Below are 18,587 nucleotides of genomic sequence, written 5' to 3' on the forward strand. Positions count from 1 at the left end.
ACACAATGGAATACTACTCAGCCATAAAAAAAGACAAAATTGGCCCATTCACAACAACGTGGATGGACCTCGAGGGTATTATGTTAAGCAAAATAAGCCAGTCAGAGAAAGACGAACTCTATATGACTCCACTCATAGGTGGAAGTTAGTATATTGATAAGGAGATCTGATCGGTGGTTACCAGGGAAAAGGGGGGTGGGGGGAGGGCACAGAAGGGGAAGTGGTGTACCCACAACATGACTAACAAAAATGTACAACTGAAATCTCACAAGGTTGTAATCTATCATAACATTAATAAAAAAAAAAAACCTGCATGTGGTAAGAAAGTCAAACAGTATTAAATAATTAGTAATAAATAAATAATTTAAATCTCCTTCTCCCAGATTCCTCCAGTCCTTTTTGCCAGAGGTGACTAGAGATCACAGTTTTTTCTGTGTCCATCTAGGAATTTTCTTTCTGTCTGTCTTTACATGAATGGAATGTACAATAGACATCATCTTTTGTTTTCACTTAATAGATGTTCAAGATCTTTTTTCCTCCCCAAAGCCCCAGTGCATAGTTGTATATTCTAGTTGTAAGTCTTTCTAGTTCTTCTGTGTGAGCCACCACCACAGCATGGCTACTAATAGACAAGTGACGTGGTTCTGCAACCAGGAACTGAACCTGGGCTGCTGACTCAGTGAAAGCGCTGAACTTTAACCACTAGGCTGTCAGGGCTCGCTCAAAGATCTTCAAGATCTTTTCACTCATCATTTCAAGTATACACACTACATTGTTCATTTATGTCATGATTTAATTATCCATTTCTCTCTGTGGACAAACATTAAGTTATTTCTCTGTTAACAAATAATGTTACTGGGCCAGCCCCGTGGCCGAGTGGTTAAGTTTGCACGCTCTGCTGCAGGCGGCCCAGTGTTTCGTTGGTTCGAATCCTGGGCGCAGACATGGCACTGCTCGTCGAGCCACACTGAGGTAGCGTCCCACATGCCACAACTAGAAGGACCCACAACTAAAAACATACAACTATGTACCAGGGGGCTTTGGGGAGAAAAAGGAAAAAATAAATAAATAAATAAATAAATAAATAAAACTTTAAAAAAAACAAATAATGTTGCAAGACACATCATTTTTTTATGCTTTCTTTAAAAGTTGTTTTTATTGTGGTAAAATATACATCCATACCATTTACCATTTTTAAGTGTACAGCTCTGTGGCATTTAGTACATTCACATTGCTGTGCAACCATCACCAATATTTATTTGCAGAACTTTTCCATCATCCCAAACAGAAATTCTTTTTCTGTTCGTGCCACTGTCTGAAAGTAGAGTGTTCCCGTGAAAACTTTTGTAAGCTGAAATGGCGTAAAGTGAAGAAGCAGTTACCATTAATTTATATGGGAAATTTTTTTTTTTTTTGAGTTCGTAATGGTTTACATCATTGTGAAATTTCAGTTGTACGTTATTTCTTGTCTGTCACCACATAGGTGCTCCCCTTCGCCCCATGCCCACCCTGTACTCACCTTCCCCGTTAACCACTGAACTGTTTTCTTAGTCCATGTGTTTATTTATATTTCACGTATGAGTGAAATCATCTGGTGTTTGTCTTTCTCAGTCTGGCTTATTTCGCTTAGCATAATTCCCTCCAGGTTCATCCATGTTGTTGCAAATGGGACGGTTTTATCATTTTTTAGGCTGAATAATATTCCTTTGTGTGTGTATACCACATCTTCTTTATCCAATCATCAGTCAATGGGCACTTGGATTGTTTCCATGTCTTGGCTGTTGTGAATAGTGCTGCAACAAAACATAGGCTACATGTGTTACTTTGGATTGTTGATTTCAAGTTGTTTGGGTAGATACCCAGTAGTGGGATAGCTGGGTCATATGGTAGTTCTATTTTTAGTTGTTTGAGGAATCTCCATACTCTTTTCCGTAGTGAGGGCACCAGTTTGCATTCCCACCAGCAGTGTATAAGAGTTCCCTTTTCTGTACATCTTCTCCAACATTTATTTTTAGTCTTAGTGATTATAGCCATTTTGACAGGCATAAGGTGGTATCTTAGTGTAGTTTTGATTTGCATTTCCCTAATGATTAGTGTGTTGAGCATCTTTTCATGTGTTTATTGGCCATCTATCTATCTTCTTTGGAAAAATGTTCATATCCTCTGCCCATTTTTTGATCAGGTGGTTTTTTTTTGGTTGTTGTTCAATTGTGTGAGTTCCTTATATATTATGGAGATTAACCCCTTGTCAAATATGTGATTTGCAAATATTTTCTCCCAGTTGGTGGGTTGTCTCTTTGTTTTGATTCTAGTTTCTTTTGCCTTGCAGAAGCTCTTTAGTCTGATACAAACTCCCATTTGTTTATTTTTTCTGTTGTTTCCCTGGTCTGAGAAGACATGGTATTTGAAAAGATCCTTTTCAGTTCAATGTCAAAGAGTGTACTACCTGTATTATCTTCCAGGAGTTGTATGGTTTCAGGACTTATCTTCAAGTCTTTGATTCATTTTGAGTTTATTTTTGTGTGTGGTGTGAGATAATGGTCTACCTTCATTCTTTTGCATGTGGCTGTCCACTTTTCCCAACACTGTTTGTTGAAGAGAGTATCTTTTCTCCATTGTATGTTCTTGGCATGTTTGTTGAAGATTAGCTGTCCATACGTGGTTCGTTCTTTTTTATTGCTGAATGGTATTCCACTGTAGGAGTATACTTCAATTTGATTATCTAGTCACTTGTTCTTAGACATTTTGATTCTTTCCATATATCTTCTTTGGTGAAGTACCTTTTAAATCTTTTCTGTATTTAAAAAAATTTGATTGTTGATCTTATTATTAAATTGTAAGAGTTATTTATATGTTCTGGATACAAGTTCTTTGTTGGATATGTATGTTGCAAATTTATTTCCCCTAATCTGTGACTTGCCTTTTCATTTTCTTAACGATATATATTGAAGAGCAGAAATTTTTCATTTTTGTGGGGCGAAGGGTAGTGGAAAGGAAGAGTAGCCTTGAGCTAACATCCACTGCCAATCCTCCTCTTTTTGCTGAGGAAGATTGGCCATGAGCTAACATCTCTGCCCATCTTCCTCTATTTTATATGTGGGACGCCTGCCACAGCAAGGCTTGATAAAGCGGTGCGGAGGTCCGTGGCCCGGGATCTGAACTTGTGATCCCAGGCTGCCGAAGTGGAGCACATGAACATAACCGCTACCCACTGGGCCCGCCCCAAGAGCAGAAGTTTTTAATTTTGATGAAGTCTATTTTATCTCACTTTTGTCTTAGGGTTCATTATTTTTGTCTTATCTAAACTAACATTTCCTAAAGTCATGAATATTTTTTGTAATTATTTCTTCAATAAGTATTATGATTGGCCTAGAGATATGCTTCTGAAGGAGTCCAATGGAGCTTTTATTGTATGAGCTCAGGTAAAATGCTTCACATTTTATCATCTTGTTTCTCTTTAAATAGGCAGGAAAACATTTTTCATTGTTCTTCCTATAGATCTGTTCTATCTGGTATTAGTTCCCCTTCAGCCTAAAGAACTTCCTTTGATGTTTCTTCTAGTGCATCCTAGTGATGAATTTTTTTAGTGTTTCCTTATCTATAACTGTCTTGTATTTCACACACATTTTTGATGAGTATTGTCCATGGATGCAGAATTCTGGATTGATAGTTTTAATTTTTTTTCCATCCTTTTAATATAACATTCCATTGCTCTGGCCTCTGAGGCGTTGTTGTTCTTCTCTGTATGTAATGTGTTGTTTTTCTTAGCCTGCTGTCAAGATATTTTTTGTTTTATCTTTGGTTTTCAGTAAGTTGACTATGGTGTGTCTTGGTGTGGTTTTCCATTTGTCCTGCTGAACTTGAATTTGCAGATAGATGTTTTCCACCAAATTGGCATTTTCAACTACAGTTTTTCCAAAACTTTTTCTGCGCCATTTTCTCTCTTTTCCTTTTGAGACTCCAGTTACATGTATGTTGGACTGCTTGATGTCACTGAGATTCTGTTCATTTTTCTTCGATCTCTTTTTCTTCTTGGGATTGGGTAATTTCTGTGGATTTGGATTCATCTTCAAGCTGTGTTCTGGAATTTCCGTTTTTACAAATAGTTTACCTCTCTCTGCTGAGATTTCCCCTTTTGTTCAGTTCTTTAAGAACATAATTTCCTTTTTATCCATGACATATTTATGATAGCTGGATTAAATCTTTGTCTACTGCTTCCAGTGCCTGGATCGTCTTGAAATCTGTTTTTTTTCCTCTTCTCCCCAAAGCCTCCCAGTACATAATTGTATATTCTAGTTGTAGGTCCTTCTAGTTCTGCTGTGTGGGACACTGCTTCAGCATGGCTTGATGAGCAGTGCCAGGTTTGTGCCCGGGATCCAAACTGGTGAAACCCTGGGCCACCAAAGCGGAGTGTGCTAACTTAACCATTCAGCCATGGGGCTAGCCCCTGGAATCAGTTTATTTGGGCTACCATTTTTTCTTTTTTTTTTTTGAGGAAGATTAGCCCTGAGCTAGCATCTGCCACCAATCCTCCTCTTTTTGCTGAGGAAGACTGGCCCTGAGCTAACATCTGTACCCATCTTACTCTACTTTATATGTGGGATGCCTACCTCAGCATGGTTTGCCAAGCGGTGGGTGCCATGTCCGCACCTGGGATCCAAACTGTCGAATCCTGGGCCTCTGAAGCAGAACGTGCAAACTTAACTGCTGTGCCACTGGGCCAGCCCCTTGGGCTGCCGTTTTCTTGATTGATGGACCACATTTAAAAAATAGGGCCGACCCAGTGGTGCAGCAGTTAAGTTTGCATGTTCCACTTCTCAGCGACCTGGGGTTCACCAGTTCGGATCCTGGGTGCGGACATGGCACCGCTTGGCCACGCCATGCTGTGGTAGGCGTCCCACATATAAAGTAGAGGAAGATGGGTTATGGATGTTAGCTCAGGGCCAGCCTTCCTCAGCAAAAAGAGGAAGACTGACAGTAGTTAGCTCAGGGCTAATCTTCCTCAAAAAATAAATAAATAAATAAATAAATGAAAATAGTTATTTACTTGGTTTGAGTTTCTTATGGAATATTTAAGATTAAAAGTAAGCTATAGTCTATAACATTACTTTAGTATAAGCAATAGCTGTAATTATTTTTTTAGGCCAGGTTAAAGTCAATTTGATATTTTAAGGAGTTTTCAAGATTGGCCATTATTGATTTTTTAACTATTCGATTGGTTAAAATTTGAGGGGAGGACATTCCTGGCCTATATCTGTAAGGATCATAAAACACACCTTTCACTCATTTATTAAAGTTGTAATTTTATGCTTTAACATGTGTTCATTTGATATTCTCAACAACTTGATGAGGCTTATGATTCCTAATCTAACCTCTCATATCTTTATATTATAGCTCTATTATACAGGTCATACGGGTCAGCAAACTTTTTCTTTTAAGGACCAGATAATGAATGTTACAGACTCTGCTGGTCATGTAATTTGTTGCAGCTCCTTAACTCTGCCATTATAGTGCAAAAGCAACCATAGTCAGTACATAAACAAGTGGTCTGATTTATTTTACTAAGTTTTAGAGCATTTCTTTCTTGCCTTTTTCTTTTTAACTTAGTACAGGAAATTTCAAACATATATTAAAATGGAGAAAATAGTATAATGAATCACTGTGTACCTGTTACTCAGTTTTAACAATTAATAGAGCATGGCCAGTCTTGTTTCATCTATATTCCCACCCATTTTTCTATGCCTCCAATTATTTTGAAACAAATCTGAAACTTAATTTTATCTGTAAATAAATTAGTAACAGTAGCTCTAAAAGATAAGGATTTTTTTTTTTTTTTAAGATTGGCCCCTGAGCTAACATCTGTTGCCAATCTTCTTTTTGTTTCTTCTTCTTTTCCCCAAAGTCCCCCGAGTACGTAGTTGTATATTGTAGCTGTAGGTCCTTCTGGTTGTGCCGTGTGGGACACCACCTCAGCATGGTCTGATGAGTGGTGCCATGTCTGCACCCAGGATCCAAACCGGTGAAACCCTGGGCCGCCAAAGCAGAGCGTGTGAACTTAACCAGTCAGCCACGGGGCTGGCACTCCTCCCCCCACTTTCGTTTTTTTTTTTTTTAAAGATACGGATTTTTAAAAAATGAACAATAATTTCTTGAACAGCAGTTGCTGTTCGCATTTTCCTGGTTTCCAGTTTTTTTCTTTTTTTAAATCTGTAGTTTTATCCTTTACCTCTGTTTTTTGAAATATGTTGAAATAACTATGTTAGTTGTCTTACAGAGTTTCTCAGGGTATACATTTCGCTTAAGCTGTATTCTCTTTTTGTGTGTTAAGATACATATACATAAAATTTACCATCTTAACCATTTTTCAGTGTACAGTGCAGCCATATTAAATGCAGTCACGTTGTTATGCAGCCATCACCACCGTCCATCCCCATGACTCTTTTCATCTTGTAAAACTAAAACTGTAACCTATTAAAAATAACTCCCCAAAAGAAAAAAAAAAACCTCCCTGTTCTCCCCTCTCCCCAGCCCCTCACAACCACCATTATGCTTTCTGTCTTCATGATTTTTGACTACTTTAATTATCTCATATAAATGGAATCATACAGTATTTGTCTCTTTGTGACTGGCATATTTCAGTTAACATAGTGTCTTCAAAGTTCACCCATATAACATACTGCAGTTTCCTTCCTTTTTAAGGCTGAATAATATTCCACTGTATGTGTACACCACAATTTGCTTATCCGTTCCCCTGACAAGGGACACTTGGTTGCTTCTACATTTTAGCTATTGTGAATAGTGCTGCTATGGACATGGGTGTACAGATATCTCTTTAAGACCTTGCTTTCACTTCTTTTGGATATATAACCAGGAGTGGAATTGCTGGGTCATTAATTCTATTTGTAATTTTTTGAGGAACCTTTATGCAGTTTTCCACAGTGGCTGTTCCATTTTACATTTCCACCAACAGCATACAAGGTTCTAATTTCTCCACATCCTCAGTAACACTCACTGTTTCTTTTTTTCTTTTTATGGTAGCCATCATAATGGATGTGAAGTGGTATCTCATTGTAGTTTTAATTTGTATTTCCCTAATGATGAGTCATGTTGAGCATCTTTTCGTGTGCGTATTGGCCATTCGTGTATCTTCTTGGGAGAAGTGTCTATTCAAGTCTTTTGCACATTTTTTAATTGGCTAGTTATATTCTTGAGTATAGTTTAACATGATCCCCTGTATTTCATGCAAGTTGGTAGCTAGATCTAGAGGCTTGATTAGAATCAGATTTCATTTTGGAGCAGCCAGAACAAAATCATGTATGTCGCTGTGTCTCTTTTTATGCTAGCTGCTACTGATCATTGATTCCATCTATTAATTCATTAAGGATTGCAAAATGTTGCAATTTCTTTTTTCTTTTTTTTTTAGATTGGCACCTGAGCTAACAACTGTTGCTAATCTTTTTTTTTTTTTCAATTTTTTCTCCCCAAATCCCCCAAGTACATAGTTGTATATTTTAGTTGTGGGTCCTTCTAGTTGTGGCATGTGGGATGCCACCTCAACATGGCCTTAATGAGCAGTGCCATGCCTGCATCCAGGATTCGAACCAGTGAAACCCTGGGCCGCCAAAGCAGAGCACGTGTACTTAACCACTCAGCCACAAGGCTGGCCCCATAATGTTGCTATTTCTTTGCTGTCTTTTTTCCGTTTATTAGTTGAAACACTTGTATAAAGAGAAGTTTGCCCTAATCTTTATTACTGTGAGGTACAGCTCATATATGAAATGCATGATAAATGCTTGGTTCTAGCTTTTATTACCAGTTTTTGGAAATAATGTGTTGGTTCCCTAGCAACCTTCAGAAATGACCATTCAGATGTTTTTGAGTATTGAAACATATTTGGTGTGTTTATTGTCCTTATTGGTGAGGTATGGCCTCTTTGAGTTGACTCAAGAGTCCTTTTGTCATAGCCCTACTAATTTTCAGTGGTTTCTTCGCTCTCTAGTATGACAAGATGTTCCAGGCTCTTGTACAAAGAGACCTGAGGTCAGCCAAGTCTCCAGAGTCTCCATGTTACTTTTATGGGGAAATGATGTTTTGCATTTTGCAGTCCACTGGCTAGGCACAAGGAGTGCTTGTGGCTACTGGTTTGGTCGTCGTTTCTAAGCCTTTCAGTGGACAGAGCTATGAAATACATGGTTTGTCTTTTTTTAAGAAAAAAGTATGAGTTTATACTGGATGCTTCCAATTTAAATTCAAGCTAAATGGATTTTAATCCTTTGGTCTCACATCTATGTCTCTTTCCTCCCTTGTGAAAATCTTGAATCTCAGTGACCCAATATAATTACTGAATTGCTTTGTCCCACAGTCACACACAAAAGTATCAGAATGACAATCTCAGTAGCAATATAGTTCTGAAAAAAAATTAAGAAATTTTTTTTGCCATACTTTGCCTTGTGGTTTATTCCTAAGGAACATTCATAACAGTTTATTTTTTTTTATGATTCAAAGTCACTTAGGATTTCTCTGTGTTATATTACTAATTGGATGCACATTTAGGTTCGTTTTGCTTTTAACTTTTACAAACTGATTTTTTTAATTTTATTTTCAGTATGTGCTTGATTTAAAAGTACAATATCTAAAACACAGTATATTAAATACATGTTTACATGTACATATATATGTATGCAAGTATATCTTCATATCCCCATCTAACTTAGTTGAGCAATAGTACTATACATACTCTTCTCTTCCTTGCCTTGTCTTTTTTTTCCTTTTTTATTAAACAGTAGTATATTCTGGAAATCACTGCACAATAGTATTTAGAGGAATTCCTTAGTTCTTTTTACATCTACGTGATACTCAGTTATGTGGCTGTACCATGATGTAGTCAGCCATGGATGGACTATTTTTTGGACTATTGGGGTGTTTCGTGTGTGTATTGAGCTCCCCGCCCCACTCCCCCACCCCCCATTACAATAGTGTCAGTGAATAGCCATGTGTATCCTTTCTTTTAAACCTGTTTTTTGGTTAGTGTATATTTGGGAAAGATTCCTGGAAGTGGGATTGACAAGAGTATGGTAAATGCATATGTGATTTTGGAAGACATGGCTAAATTTCCCTTTGTAAGTGTTGTGCTATTTGCATGCCCATCATCAATGTATCAGAGTGCCCACTTTGCCACAGCCTTATCTATAGAGCATGTTGTCAAAACTTTGGACTTTTGCCAGTCTTATAAGTGAGAAATATTAATTCAATTTTAATTAAATTTTCTAAAGAGCAAGCTTTAGCATCTTTTCATATGTTTAAAAGCTATTTACCTTTTTTTTTTCCTGTGAACTCTGTTCATTTCTCTCCAAATTTCTATATAGGATTGTTGGGTTTTTTTATCTCTTTTTTAGAATTTATATATTAGTAATGATAGCTCCCTTGTCTATGATAAATTGCAGTTAGTTTTATTATTTTGACTTGTGTGGCTTTACCTTGCTCATTGTGTATTTGCCATGCAGAAGTCTTTTTAATTAATTGAAGCTATTTCAATCATTTCTTTTTCTTTTGCTCTACTGATTTTCTACGATAGGCAGAAATAATGTAGTCATGTAAAATATGTTTAAAATGTAAATTAAATATATTTGTGAAAATATGCACTTAGTCCTTTGTTATTATAACGTGTTCCTCTTCCTTCTAGGCAAGGATAAAAGCCATCAATACGTTTTTTGCTAAGAATGGTTATCGATTAATGGATTCCAGTATGTATAGTCAGCCCATTCAAACTCAAGCACAGTATGCCTCACCAGTCTTTATGCAGCCTGTATATAATCCTCACCAACAGTACTCGGTTTATAGTATTATGCCTCAGTCTTGGTCTCCAAATCCTGCACCTTACTTTGAAACACCACTGGTAAGTGAGAGCCTAACAGAATAATAAACTTTTTCCCTCGAACTGAAATTTGAAGACATCCGCTAGAGTAGGAGATGATTTTTTGTTCTGTTGTGTGTTGATACTGGTTACTTTCTGGCTTTTAGGTGGTGAGAAGGATATCTAACCCCTCATACCAAATATATGCATATGACTAAAGGTTGAGCTATTGGTTCCTATGATTTTATTCTTTAGATTTTGCTGAGTGAATTAAAATAAGAGCCTAGATAAATTCTAAATGATTTGAAATGTTTTTAGTTTGTGAAACTTTTTCAAAGAGAAATGTTCTTTATTAAGTAATGAACTAGTGGTTCTTCTGTAAATCAAGTGATACTTGAAGTACGTATTGCAAAAGTGAATAAGTAAAATGTTTAAAATTATTTTTGGCTCGTAAAATAAATTGATGGTAGGTTAGTTCATCAGAGGTTTCTTATGACTTTTCATACCAGATTTTGCCTTTATCATTAATCATTTTTAAACATTAAAATTTTCTTTTAGGCTCCCTTTCCCAATGGTAGTTTTGTAAATGGCTTTAATTCACCAGGATCTTATAAAACAAATACTGCTGCTGTGAATATGGGTCGACCATTCCAAAAAAATCGGTAAGATAAAAATTGTAGCTGAAATTTATTGTAAACAATTCCTAATAGTTCTTAAAGAGTTACTGTGTTAATAGTAATGCTTATTTGCAGACTCAGTAAAAAGACTAGTTTTTTGTTTGTTTTGCAAGAAGTGTGTGAATGATTTAATCTGGAATTTGTAAACACACTTTGACCTCAGAGTTGATAGAGGCTATAAAAAGGACGTGGAACTGAAATTGTACACGATATATACTGATTATTTTAATAATAAAGAGAGTAGAAAAAATATTTTATGATAACAATGTAAAACCTAGTGTCTAAATTCCATTTAGTGTGTTAAATAGGTAACAATTTGGAGAATGAGAGTGTTTTTGAGGATAGAAGTATTGTTAACTGACTTAAGCAATAAAAGCTGGGAATATGAGTTATTTAAGATTTTTAAGAATTAACTTTTGAAATGGTTTCCATGAACTATAGTGTACACACAATAGACAATAGCTAACATTTATTGAGCATTTAATATCTAAAGCTGTTTTAAGGGCTTTACATGTTTTATCACAGTTAATTTTCATAATCCTCTAGATAGATGCAGTTATTTTATCTATTTAAAGACGAGGAAATTAAGATATAAAAGGTTAAATGCCATGGCTACAGGCATGTAGCAGCTAGTAGCTGGCAGAGCCAAGATTTGGCTCTCCCTACAGTGCCTACACTTAAAACACAGTGTTCTGAATAAATTATTGAGAACTCTTTAAACTGTTTGCTATCATAAAATATTGATATGTCACTTAAGTATTATTCTTTATGTAAACGTTAACTGATGATTCCAGTAATTTGATATATATTATGGCTTGACATGGAGTATGAGTAACAACGAAAAAAGGGCTCACATAGTAGATAAGATTTATTTAATAGTTTCACATATATTATTTCTTGTTTGCTTATTTTGTGAACCTCCTGGCTTTTGGAGGTTTTTTAAAATTATTTCTTTTTAGTGATTTTCTCTTTCAAGATCTTGTTCTCCCAGTTGATTCTTTCTGGCAAGGAGACTACATGCCATATGTTTTCCCAAGATGACTTTTAGGAACTTAATTCTTTTTTTTAAGGTTTTCCTGAAACATGCTTCAGTTGAGAAAGAAGCCTCAAAGTGTTAAAAAATATTCTTGGGGCTGGCCTCGTGGCCTAGTGGTTAAGTTTGATGTGTTCTGCTTTGGCAGCCCGGGTTTGGTTCCTGGGCACAGACCTACACCATTCATCAAGCCATGCTATGGCGGCAACATACATGCAAAATAAAGGAAGGTTGGCACAGATGTTAGCTCAGGTTGAATCTTCCTTTGTTAAAAAATATATATACTCTTCTCAGTGAATTCTGGAAGTATTCATATGTACCACCCTCTAATAGTCACAATTTTTGTACTCACTTTAACTGACACAATTGATTAAAGCATTTGAAGATCATTTTTAAATGTTAGGAAAAGTTTACTATATATACACATTTTTATTGCTTTATGAAGTTTCAAATGAGATCTCTTTATATTGTAAGAATGGAGGATTTTTTATAAACAAAAGATAATTTCTGCTCTTGTAGATGACTCTTAGTTTGATAATAGAGTAACAATTAATTGCAAAATTCAAGTATTGCTCAAACACATGAGTAAAAGTACAGTGAGCCTTAATACACACATATCCGCTAATCCCCATCCTGTTCAAAAAAGATTATTTAATTTCCATGAGCACATGGGGGCAATGATGTTTAAATCTGGAAAGAACTTTGTTATGATACAATTTTAACTCATTTTACAGATAAAGTGAAAGCTGAAGAGGAAAAATATCTTGCTAGGGTTACATGGCTAGTTATTATCAGCAGACCTGAGATTAGTACATTTCCTTTTCCTCTACCATAGCTGGAAGTTTTTCTTAAAAATAATTCAATTAGAGTAAATGACAATTTACAAACTTTCTTTATGAAGAGATACAGATTTCTCATGATTAGAAATAGTACCTTTGGGCCTGCCCCGTGGCGCAGGGGTTAAGTTCACACGTTCCACTTTGCTGGTCTGGTTTTTGCCGGTTCAGATCCTGGGTGTGGACACAGCACCGCATGGCAAACCATGCTGTGGCAGGCATCCCACGTATAAAGTAGAGGAAGATGGGCATGGATGTTAGCTCAGGGCCAGTCTTCCTCAGCAAAAAGAGGAGCATTGGCAGCAGATGTTAGCTTAGGGCTAATCTTCCTCAGAAAAAAAAAGAAAAAGAAAAGAAATAGTACTTTTGTGGGCCAGCCCCAGTGGCCTAGTGGTTAAGCTTGTCACATTCTGCTTTGGCAGCCTGAGTTCAGTTCCTGGGAGCACACCTACACCACTAGTCTGTCAGTGGCAATGCTGTAGCAGTGGCTCACATACAAAAACAGGAAGATTGCAATAGATGTTAGCTCAGGGAGACTCTTCCTCAGCAAAAAAAAGAGAAAAGAAATAGTACCTTTGTAAAAATATGTATCTGTTGATTTCACATTGTTTTGAAAGTGTGAATTTTGCTTTAAACGGTTAAGTGGAATAGGTATCTTGTTATGAGGTAGACCAAAACCAACTTTTAGTGACTAACTAAATGTACTAGTGTTAGCAGATGCATGACTTAAAGCATACATGAAATGGGTCATGGTATTTTATTATTACTTGTTTTTGTCTGCTGTGCTTTCTTGGTGAAATTGCAACAAGAAAGCCAAGAATGACAGTCAAATCATCTTTGCTTTATAAGGAGGTATACCTACGGTTTTGAAGATACAGGGCAGTTGTATAATTTTGCTTGTTATTCAAAACCACTCGTGTACAATTCCATTCTATATATTTGACCAGTACAGATTGTTGTTAACTTTTAGTTACAGAAATAATACATGAATACTTTCTTCTTATAAAAATGCAAATATTATGAATGAAACTCAAGAGCTTTTTGACTACCAACCCAAATCCCTGTTTCCTTCTTGCTTCTAAGAAGTGACCGGTGCCAGAGCTTTATTTTTATTAGTCAAGGAGAAAGTAACTTTTAGAGAGCCCTTTTGCAGTTTATTATATTAACCTTGTAACAGCCCAATGATGATCACTAGACCTACTAAGAGAGAATAGGACTAACTTTCAGAAGTCTGGGCATTTTTCTATCTTTCATACTTTGTCTTTCTGTCACTTTACTTCTTCCTTTCTGTCTTTTATCACTTATTTCTTTCGTCATTCTTTTGTTCTTTTGCCTGGACTGAGATTGTTAAGTCCCTCTCAGTGAAAGGTTAAGATTATGAGATCTGAGGGCTGTTTAAATCTAATAACTTGTCTGTTAGGTGTATTGAAATGTAATGAGAAAATTTAGGTGAATGGTACCTTCTGAACAGATACGTAAACAAGCGTATCTTTCTCATGAGGTTGTTTTCAGATGTGATGGATAACATAAATATTTTGAAAATTATTTCATGTTAGTTGACATACTCTAATTTTCATTGCTGTTAAAAATCTACGTTGTGACTAATTATCTGGAAAAGTATCATCTTATATGAAACTCAGCCCAGTGTTATAGCCTGATTTTTATCTTTAAAAGTTTTCATAATAGTAACAATTTTTTATGTTCTGTAAAGAGTAAAGTAGGATAGCTGGAGCTGCTGTTGGAATTAATGTTTAGTTGTTGGGCTTATAGTTATTATGAGATTGTAACTACCTATTCAGAGAACCAAGAATTGGCAATGTGTTATTAATATTATAAATTTGTAACCATGAAAATAGACTAAAAAATAGAGTACATAAACTGCAAATGAGAGGCTAAATATAAATCTCTTCCTTCCTTGTTTAATCTTTTTAGAGCCAAGATCCTCAGTTTCAGTTGCTTGGGCTTACTTTAGATGTTTTCACTATTGATTAAACTGCATCCTCTGTCCTTTTCCTAAGCTTCATCTGCTTACACATTTTTGGAGAGTTGGGTGCTTATACACATCACCCAAAATTAAAAAGCTACTTTTGTTAGAAGTGGTTTTCTGTTTTGTTTTTTTGTTTTTACCAGATTCTATACTTTAATTCATGAAGTCATGCCAGGCTCTTAGTTGCATTACATTTTCCTAGTTTTTTGTCCCACATGTGGGTCATTGAAAAGCTAATTTCATTTAATGAGGGATGCTTAGTAAGATGCTGGGATTTTAGTATATTCCACTGTTTCTCACTCTTTTTTTATTGTCGCTTTCCTAAAGAACCTTTTTAGACTTTTTTTTCTAAGTTCCCCCTTGGAAATTTAATATGAGAGATTATTTTATATATCTCTCTATGTAATGGATGTAGACCTGTGCTTTATACATCAAATGACTAAGATTAAGATTCCACCACCAACCTCCTAAGAACCAAGTTTTACTCCCTTTGAGGGTGATGTTACCCCTTTGAAAATGCATGGCATAGCCTCATTAATAAGCTTAAAGCCTGGCGGATTTAGATGTGTCAAGACTGCAGCTGGTGTTAAAGAAATTAACTGAAATCCTAGTTAAATTCTGTATATTGTGGTAGAACTAGCTTTATCTTCAGGAACTTGGGATCTTCTCCCAAATCTCTCCAAACAACTGTTTTTGATGTAAAAATCCTTTGCCTTTTAAAACTAATCCATCTGGGATATGAAAGGGTTTACGTTTTTGCAACATGACTCTTTTATTTTAACTTAATTTATGGAAAACCAGAATACAGCAGAAGGCAATTTTTAACTTGGGCTATTCAGAGTATCTGCCATTAAGAGGAAAGATTTTCTGTCTGTCTTGATTTATCCTTTCATGTATGTGATCTTATATTTCTTACAGTGTGAAGCCTCATTTTAGGTCATCAAGTGGTTCAGAACAGTCAACAGAGGGCTCTGTGTCTTTGGGGGATGGACCATTAAACAGATCTGGTTCAAGGAACTTTCCAACTGAACGGCATAACCCTACAGTAACAGGGCATCAGGAGCAAAGCTACCTTCCAAAAGAGACTCCTGCTTTGCAGATGGAACAGAATGGGGACTATGGTAGGGGCAGGTAAGGAAATAAGATAATAAATATGAGGGGGAGAAAAGGTATATGAAAATTCTTTGGTCATGTGAATATTTGAAGACCCATGATCTAGTGATTTTGTTTTAACTTAATTATTGGTGTATGGTTATGCTAAATAAATGCGTTGTTCACATAATATGAATTAGTAGTTTTTCATAATTATTGAGAAATTTAGTGTCCATTTGGATATAGCTCTGAGTCAGAGGTTTATAAAGTTATTCTGAAGTTCTTTATAGTTCCTTGAGGAAAGAATAACTTAGAAAGATTTCTAAGATCCCATCTGCGTTATAGTTTTAATTTGGTGGTGGTGGTGGTGGTGGTCGTGGTAGTAGGTGAAGTTTTCTGCAGATTAGCTCAGGATCCCTTCAGAAGAATATGTATTTATCTTTTTAATAGTAATGGAGATTTAGAAAGTACAGATACTCAAAACAGAAATTCACCCATCTTTGATAGAATATATATATTTGAAGAAACTTATGAGTTGTCCCTTCCACTGTCCCCTTTTCTTGTCATTGTTAAAAGGAGAACTCTTTTCCGAGGTCGAAGACGACGAGAAGATGACAGGATGCCAGTAAGTATTTTTTTACCTTCAATTATCTCTGTTGAGTTTGGGGTGTTTTTTTATGATTTACTATGGCATTGACTTGTGTTCTGTCTTTCCTTTCTGGGTTTTTGTTTTATTGCATATAGTTTTTGGCAAAGATAAATAGAGCCTGTGCTTGACCCTGAAATATCCGCCACCACTCACCCTTAAAGCACACATATAGTTAGGGATTTGACCTGTGTTGGTCACTTTTTAAAAAATTACTTGAATACCTAATATAGTCACATGGTTTAAAAATCAAAAATATGAAAATATTCCTTGAAAAATTTGACTATTAATGGACGTTTAAGTAGTTTCAGTCTTTTGATCTTACAAACAGTCCTATTCCAAACATTGCAGTGATAACCTCATGCAACCATCATTTGCTTTGTGTGCAATAATATCTGAAGAAGAATCCTTAGAAGTGGAATTTCTGGGTCACAGTGCAATAAGTTGTTGCCAAATAGCTTTCTTTGGGGGTTGTGCTGATTTTTCACTCCACAAACGGTAAACACGTTCCTGTTTATCTATAACCTTTCAGAGTGTATGATTTTTTTGCTGATCTGATAGGGTATATCATTCACTTTTAAAGCTCTGTTGGATAGTATTGGAAATTGTTATACTATTTAGTAATTATTGTTTGGGGACAGTTTCCTACCTGCTGCTGATTCTTATATCCACTAATCTTATAAAATCACTTATAAATAAAAAAAAATTTATAGTTCTAGACATGTTCTTATTTGAATCTTAACTTACCTAGCCTCAAATTATTCATATTTTTGTTCTCTGTGGTTTGTTCATGGTGAATATATGCCGTTTCTTAACTGGGGGCAAAAAAGGAGTCGAGGAATAAAAATGGCATAGGAAGACATGGAGGTCTTAAGAAAATCCTGCCTGGAATTTACAGCTATATTGTAAATGTGTAATGTAATGCTTATTTTACATATATAAGTAGTATACATATAGGATACTATATATACATATAATATATCACATGCGTAAGTAGTGAAAAGGTAACTGTTTTCAAAGAATAAAACGTCTTGCAGTTTAACACAGAATAGTACTTAAGGCAAACTGCGAACCTTTTAAAACAGTGTTGTTTTTCATTTATAGCTTTCTATACCATGGGCAGCCCTGAGACTTCAGGCAACAACTTTTTTAGGACACCATTGTCATAGTCCACGTGAATCCTCAGGTGGCCCTGAACAATGCAAGAGAGGAGAGTTTAGGTTTGAGGTCTATTTAATATGTTGAAAATTTCCAGACTGAGGATTGATGGTTGGGGTGAAGAGAAAGGAGACAGGCATGCTTTCCAGTAGGAAGGGCAGGGTGGAGGTGCCATTGTACAGGAGGGAGACCTTAGCTATGGAGATAAAATTTAGGATTTGTAAGCTTACACTTAGTAAATTAAAGTCATAAAAGTTATATGAGATCATGTAGGGGACTCTGTAGAGTGAGTGATAAAAATTAGGGCAGGATGGAACCTTGGAGAACATAGTAGCTTTGGGCCAAAAAAATGACATTATTCATTATGTTGTTTGAAGTAGTCAAGTGAAATCTGAGTGGAGATAGCTGATAGGCAAATGGATGTCTGGGTTTCAGGTAAAGGTCTGGACTGAAAATATTTAAAGTGTACAACTCAATGATTTTTGGTGAATTTTCAGAGTTGTGCAGCCAAAAAGTAAAAAAGATTGATTTAAGTGTTGTTTGCATATAGGTAGTCATTGAAGCCGTGGATAATGAATATCACACAGGAAGAGTATGGAAAGTGAGAAGAGTAGTAACTATATAACATCAAAAAGAGTGGGCAGGGAGAGAAGAGCACACATGGTTGTCAGATCTGAGAATCAAGAGATATAGATATCACAGAAGGTGAGAGAGGAATGAGCTCCCAAGGGAAAAAAGGTTTACTATGCCAAATGCTGTAGTGAGGTCAGGGGGAAAAAGAGTCCCTCAGATTTTGCATTGTGGAACTATCAGTGACTTGTCAAAGCAGTTTTAGTGGAGTGATGAGTACAAAGGTGAGGAAGTAGAGGGAGGGGTAAAACAAGTGAGAGGCTTGTCAGGATAGGGAGAGTGGTAGGTGGAAGGGAAAGATGAGATTTTCAAGGAAGGATATTGTTCACTCTTGAGACTGGTATGGAAAGAGAAAAGCTGACAAATTTAGATCAGGTAGGGTTTTTTGTTTTTATTTTTGTTATGGAAGTGGGTACAGCAAATTTAAAAAGCAAAGAATAGTGGAGATTGGTTATGAGGCTTAAGGAGTCTGGCAAAGCGTGCACAAGAAACAGGAGAAGGAGCTGACTAATGATAAGTAAGATTGATAAAGACTAGTGAGAGCTCAACTGAGATGAGAAGCCAGGAATTTATAGGGGAACAATTCTGTGCGTTAGGGTGGAGTTTTGTTTGTTTCTTGCAGCTTGCGGCTTCTGTGATACAGGACTAGAGAATGAGATAGGCATGTGACCTGTT

The 18,587-nt window shown here is 36.1% G+C and overlaps 1 protein-coding gene across 11 annotated transcripts in view; it reads left to right on the plus strand.

Moving 5' to 3' along the window:
* Positions 1–18,587, plus strand: part of LARP4 (La ribonucleoprotein 4) — a 64,997-nt gene that overhangs the window by 36,194 nt on the left and 10,216 nt on the right. For all 11 annotated transcript variants that reach the window (XM_014862863.3, XM_014862864.3, XM_014862866.3 and 8 more), the window contains 4 exons: positions 9,683–9,895; positions 10,412–10,515; positions 15,305–15,517; positions 16,055–16,103. In XM_014862863.3, the coding sequence (XP_014718349.1) occupies positions 9,683–9,895; positions 10,412–10,515; positions 15,305–15,517; positions 16,055–16,103 (579 nt within the window). The remainder of the gene's footprint in view (positions 1–9,682; positions 9,896–10,411; positions 10,516–15,304; positions 15,518–16,054; positions 16,104–18,587) is intronic.

The sequence above is a fragment of the Equus asinus genome, chromosome 22, assembly GCF_041296235.1.
Source record: "Equus asinus isolate D_3611 breed Donkey chromosome 22, EquAss-T2T_v2, whole genome shotgun sequence".
NCBI classification, from domain to species: Eukaryota; Metazoa; Chordata; class Mammalia; order Perissodactyla; family Equidae; genus Equus; species Equus asinus.